The sequence below is a fragment of the Pongo abelii genome, chromosome 10 (assembly GCF_028885655.2).
Source record: "Pongo abelii isolate AG06213 chromosome 10, NHGRI_mPonAbe1-v2.0_pri, whole genome shotgun sequence".
Lineage (NCBI taxonomy): Eukaryota > Metazoa > Chordata > Mammalia > Primates > Hominidae > Pongo > Pongo abelii.
Window position 1 is genome coordinate 89,416,423 of NC_071995.2, and position 6,000 is coordinate 89,422,422.

The 6,000-nt window shown below is 44.7% G+C and overlaps 1 protein-coding gene across 2 annotated transcripts in view; it reads right to left on the reverse strand.

The window, feature by feature from the left end:
• The window catches only part of CCER1 (coiled-coil glutamate rich protein 1), a 55,383-nt gene extending 51,076 nt beyond the window's left edge, over positions 1-4,307 (reverse strand). Inside the window, exons 1-2 of one of the 2 annotated variants that reach the window (XM_054527488.1) lie at positions 2,520-4,307; positions 1,860-2,000 (exon numbers count right to left, since the gene is read on the reverse strand). In XM_054527488.1, the coding sequence (XP_054383463.1) occupies positions 2,603-3,811 (1,209 nt within the window). In that variant the 5' untranslated portion in view covers positions 3,812-4,307 and the 3' untranslated portion in view covers positions 1,860-2,000; positions 2,520-2,602. Of the gene's footprint in view, positions 1-1,302; positions 2,001-2,519 lie in introns of those variants that run through there. The other variant, XM_009248088.3, reaches the window with a different exon arrangement.
• Positions 4,308-6,000: the final 1,693 nt, after the last annotated feature.

The window sequence follows — 6,000 nt, forward strand, 5'->3', positions numbered from 1 at the left end:
AAGTGTACACATACCTCTAAAACTAAAAACTGTGCAAGAGGCTCTCCATGGGAGTTGAGAACTACGGTGCTCCAATCATGCTGAGCAGGAAACCCTAAGATCCCCCTCATTACATGATAGTGGGTAGTTAGAATGGTGGGTGTCCCGGGATGACCAATCCCTTCGACCCCTGATGTGGGTTAATTATTTCATATTAGCCGTCAGGATTAGTAAAGCAAGCATCACAATATCTGGCTAGTTAAAAAAAAAAAAAAAAGGTCAGGTAGAGAATCATCAATGACTAATAGTTTTCTCCTCTCACTAATTTTTGCTGGTGTCTATTCCAGAAGATATGGATGGCATAAAAGTCAATAGAATAGATAATATGGATTCTGCATACTTCTCTCACTTGTCCTTGGCCATTGCTTCCAGACATGCTGGTCTTTCTATCCTCAGTTCCTCAAAGGCATCAGGCTTCTCTCAGCTCTTGGCCTTTAGACTTAGGGGTCCCTCTGCCCACAATAAACATCCTCAGCCTTACTCCTGGGTTCTCTAGTGATCTATGTTTTTATAGTGGTACATTTCCTTCAGACCACTTGCAATGAGCAATCCATCTAACTCCTTTAATGTCCGACTTTTCTACTAAACAATAACAATGTCAGAATGGGGTTTTGCTTATTCACCATTGTATTCTTATCACTGTTCACAGTGCTTGGCTCCCAGTAGTTCAATATTTGCTGAATAATGGTTCATGAACAAGAATGTAGACTCCTGAGGCATTGCACATGTTTACATCCCTTAAAATAACTAGTGAATAACACCTTTGCATATGGAGGCAATTAATATGTGGGGAATTCTTAAATTTAAAATATTTTGCAGGAAGAAATAGAGAAATGTCCAGATGGGATTGTGAATAAATTCAATCCTAAATGAAAAAAGGCTTCTCCAGTGAGAACATACTTAACTTTGACCTTTTGATTGAGTGTCATGAGTAAAGTATTTATGGGCTATGACTTGCATGGATTTATTACCTAGCTTCAGGAGCTGGATTCTTGATTTCCCTCTACTTACATATATTAGAACAGTAAAACACATAGGGATGGCTACTTTTAATTTTATAGGTCATTCAGAAATTTCATCTTGTAGAAAGTAATGATTTCTTAGAGTTTTGGTTATTCACCACTGCAATTTGGAATGCTTGGTGTAATTTTAAAATTCCTAAGTTTTTTCCCCCTTTCTTCTATTCATCCTTTTGGCCACTGAAGCATTGCTGCATGGATTTGTGATATTTCAATAATGAGAAATGAGAGGCAAGTTACTTTGATTTAATACTTTTTATTATTTAATAGCTTAAGCTTATCACCTTGAAAACTGTAATATATTAGTAACAATCAACATTCAGGTAAGACATCACCACATATTCTTCTCTTCAACAAATAAATGCTAACTTGTGGTTCAAAGTCAAAAGATGTAATTTCTGAGAAGGCAGGTTTAAATTCATCATCTGGGGATATTCTGGAAATATGCTATGGATGGAACTTTTATCAACTGTCCAGGGAGAAATGTATTATTACTTCCTAAAAATGTTTGAACAAAAGCCATTATTTTGAATGATGTATTCTCCATAGGTAATTGCTGTTTAGACATCAGAAACTAGCTCACAGACTCACACTTACACATCTTTGTTTTACTCTTCTTTATAACAAAGACAAATTCAAAAACAAAATAAGATATTCCACCCCCAAAATGTAGATAATCTTTTTATCTAAAAAAAATCCATTCTGGAAAACTATTTTTATGGCTCCTCAGAACTTAGGATAAAGACTATATCCAATAAGGAGGCTTCAAAACCTAAGCTATGTTCCATTGTTTGCAGTTACCTTGGACTTTAACTAGATGTGCAAGTTGACTTCTGACCATGGGGAATCCTCTCCATGACTGGATTATGGATTGTTGAGGCCATGGCAGATAACCAGTTCCACAGAAGCAACTTCATGTTCTTCTGAGGAAGATCCATAGCACTGTGGAACAAGGAATATCAATAAGCGATGCCACAAGAGACTGCAAATGGGGTTAACAAAATATAACCCTCAAAAATGAACTCTGATGGTGGAAAAATCTATAAGGAAAAATATTGTTGAAAAAATACAGGGATTGAAAATGGCTTCAGTTATGTTAAGAGCACTGGTGAACATTTAGTAGCGTTAGAATGTGCTTCTTACGCATGTAACAAACTATCTCTTGATTCCAAGCTCATTAAGTGGCCAACTTGTATAAATTTGTTTCAAAAACAAACGCTTTTTCAGCATTGCCAGATTTAAAAAAACAACAGCAACTCTGTTTTCTAGAGGGGAAAACACCAAATGAAAATATTCAAATGGTAGTTATAAAATACTTGGCCTTTAATCAGTTCCAGTAAAATTATATTTGAAAGCTCCCCCACCACCCATCCATAGTCATACACATACGCATCAAATTTTAAACATTTTATAATGGCCAAAGAAGGTGTTTACATAGATTTGTTTATTAATGGAACTCACTTTTTAATCAGTTCTTAATAAACTGCTAATCCAGTTTAGCCTCAAATCAGTTCCATCCCTTTTCTCCATCCCTTTTCTGATGTCTAACAGTTAAAGTCCTGTGCCATGAACAGGGATTCCTGTGGCACTTTGGGAATTATATGCTCTGGGTTTAAAAAAGTGCAGCTTATAAAGTTCTCTTTCTTTTCTTCAGCCTCTACGAAGATTGATAAAGGCATTTCCAGAGGCAAGTGAAATTCTTCCCGTCTCTGCTTGTTCTCCTCCAGGACCTCCTCTTCCTCTTCCAGCTCATCCTCTTCCTCCTCCTCCCCCTCCTCCACATATTCAGCCTCTTCGACCTCTTCTTCCTCCTCATCTTCGACCTCTTCTTCCTCATCTTCAACCTCTTCTTCCTCCTCGCTCGCCTCCTTTGCATCACACACCTCCTGGTCATACTCCTCCTCATCATTTTTCTTCTCCTCCTCTTCCTCCACCAGCAGCCGGGCAAGAGACTGGTTTTCCTCTGGGTTGGGACTGAATGCTAGAGAGGGATTCTGCACAAAGCCATACAGAGTTTCCTGCAGTCCCCAGGTTTCCTCGCTGCCGCCAGGGGGCGCGTCGTTTCCGGAGGATCTGGCTGGGGAGGCCTCGCCGCTCACCGTGGCCTTCTGCGCCCGCAGCGCCTCCTGCTGACGCTCCACCTTCTCCTGCTGCCGCATGTCCTCGTAGATCTGGTTCATGATGAATTGGGTGGTATTGGGCGGCGCTCGCATGCCAGGCTCTCTCCACTCATACAGTTTGACCGGCCGCGGCAGCGTGCTCACATCCGCTGGCGGGCTCCGCGGGGAGGAGCGGCGAGGGTGGTGGCGCAGGCCGCGGCCTCTGCGGCCCCAGCGCTTCTTCCTGCCTGGGGGCCTCACCCAGCCAGGGTTCCAGGACCCGCTCCAGCAGGAGCAGCAGCAAAAGCAGAGAGGGTGCAGGCCATACACCCGAAACACTTGCACCGGGCAGGGGAACTTCCGGAATCCTGGAGGGGGTGGGCGCCAGGGCCCTCCCCAGCACCCCCAGTTAGAGCACACGGGTGGTTGGAACCAAAAGCCCGGGCCGTGCTTTTGCTTCGGCTGCTTCCTTGGGGGCCCATGCTCGGTCTTGGGGCTATATCGGTGTGGCCCATTGTACACTGGAGCACCCGGGCGCCTTCGATGGCAGGACGACCAGGAGCTCAAGGAGGCCGAGTGTGCCCAGCCACAGCCGCCGCCGCCGCCGCCGCCCAGGTTCAGAGGGTCTTCCCTTGTGTCGAGGGTCTGAGTCATGGTTCAGGGAGCTCCGAGAGGTCCAGATGGTAGCGACCTGAAGCTGTCGTCAAGTTTTGCCAGATAGGACGGTCAGAAGAGCCTCGTCTCGTCAACCTGTCTCTCCACGCAGCGCCACAAGTCTAACCCTGGGATCACGTTTTCCTCTCCAGGAGGCTGCTCTCTTCCTGGTTTGCACACTCTTCGGTAGTAATCGCTTGTCCTTCGCACCTGGGTTGTCTCGCCCAGGTGTGCTGGGTGGGACTGGGGCTGGGTAAGGATGGTGGGGGAGGAAGGTGTTGGCAGGCGACACGCAGTGAGACCCACTCCCGGGTCCCCCCCCCACACCCGGCTCTGCTGAGGCACGGGCTGGGGCCGGGGGAGGCAGGAGTTGCGCAGTTACCTGCTGCTCCCTCTCAACCCAGGTGCTTCACTGTCGCCGTCCTGGCAGGACTGTGGTGGCGAGGGCAGCGGCAGCCTTTAAATACTGGCTGTGGTCTCCCGCGTGCCCACCGCGTTCTTGGTCACCCAGGGCAACAGCCAATTGGGGTCGAAGTCGTCCTCCCTGTGTGCAAGGCCGGGTTCTGTCTGGAACCAGGCTCCAGGTGAACGTTCGCAGGGGGCTTGTGACGCAGCGTTTGGGGGAGGTGAACCCAGGCTGGGTTTCTGCTGCTCAATTCAAGCAAGTCTGGAGGCAGTTTATCCGAAAGCTTTGTATCACCTTGAGGCGGGGGTTTAGAAGATGGGCCTTCATCTGAACCCGGTGGGGGCGGGAGAACTTGAGTTTTGAAAACCCCACGTTCTACACCTTTGGAGGGCCTAAGGGATAATGGAAAATTACTGGAGAAGGAAAACTTGGCCCAACCTCTTACCTTCTGGCCGGTGCCAACTCTTCTTACTCCTGAGAATTGGGATTCATAATACATAAAACAAGACCACAAACATTTATTATTGCATGTGCTCACTGACAACTAATCCTGTCATCTACCCTGAGAGGTAGGCGTATCCTATCACCTGTCACAGATGAGGGAACTGAGAGGTTAATTTCCGCATGGTTGTGGGGCTAATAAATTTCCCGGCTACGATTTAAGCCTAAACTTGTTTGACCCAAAAGTTACATTCTTAATGACATTGCTATGTGTTGTACCAAACCCCCAGTAGGACCCCTGTGATAACTAAATGACATACATTTGGGAAGGTACTTTGCTATTGGTAATATACCATACATGTGTACCTCGATTAAACAAATATTATTATTACCAGGATGAGTACCACAGGTTTGTCCTTGGAAAGAGGAATATTCTGATTGTTTTTCCTTTTGTCCCTTCACTGACCATACAGCCTATACACGGGAAGCCTTTAAAGCATTGTGGTTAAGCATATGGGTTTTAATTTAAATAAATGGGATTCAACTTCAACTCACCAATTATTAATCTGTGTAAGCCTCAGTTTCCTTACCCATACCATGATTATACTACCTTTTCCATACAGTTGTGTAAAGAATTAAATGCATATAGCAGGTCCTCTAATATTAATGTTTTGCTCAATGTCATTTCCTTATAACGTTGCTGAGGCAAAACAACAATAACAAAACCACATTTCATTATATGTCTTCTCATTTAAAAGTAGCAGTTTCCAAGAACCTGTGATGCTAAGTGAGGACTTACTGTAATTCCTTAAAGTACTTAGTGCAGGTACCCTGTAAGTACTCAGTAACTGTTAACTATCATCCTTATATTTAAATACTTCATGACTTCTAAAAGAGGTGATATAGTACATGTAAAGGCACTTGTGCTTGATGCAAAAATAGGCATCCCCACCCTGGCTTGTGTCCTTTTCTTGTCCTTTGTAAAACGTCAAGGAAAGTGCTACCATACTTGGTCCTAGAGAAAACCATCTCAGTGTATATCCCTTTATTACTTTTCTGGGCTGAGTGGAATTGCACAAAATGGAAAACTGCCTGCTGGGAACTTCAGTCTATATAAGGCTCCATAAAATGCCAGAAAAGCAAAATGTGTGAAAGCCCTGAAGCTGGCAAAGGTCATTTATGCATTCCTGGCTGAAAATTGAGAACATTATAGGGGGTCTTGGATCAGGACTCCAACATTTGCCCTGAGACCTGTAGAATCCACAGGCTTCATTTAATTTCATTTGCTCTGTGGTTTGCTGAGGACATGCCTGCTTGACTCAAAGTACAGAATGCTGACATG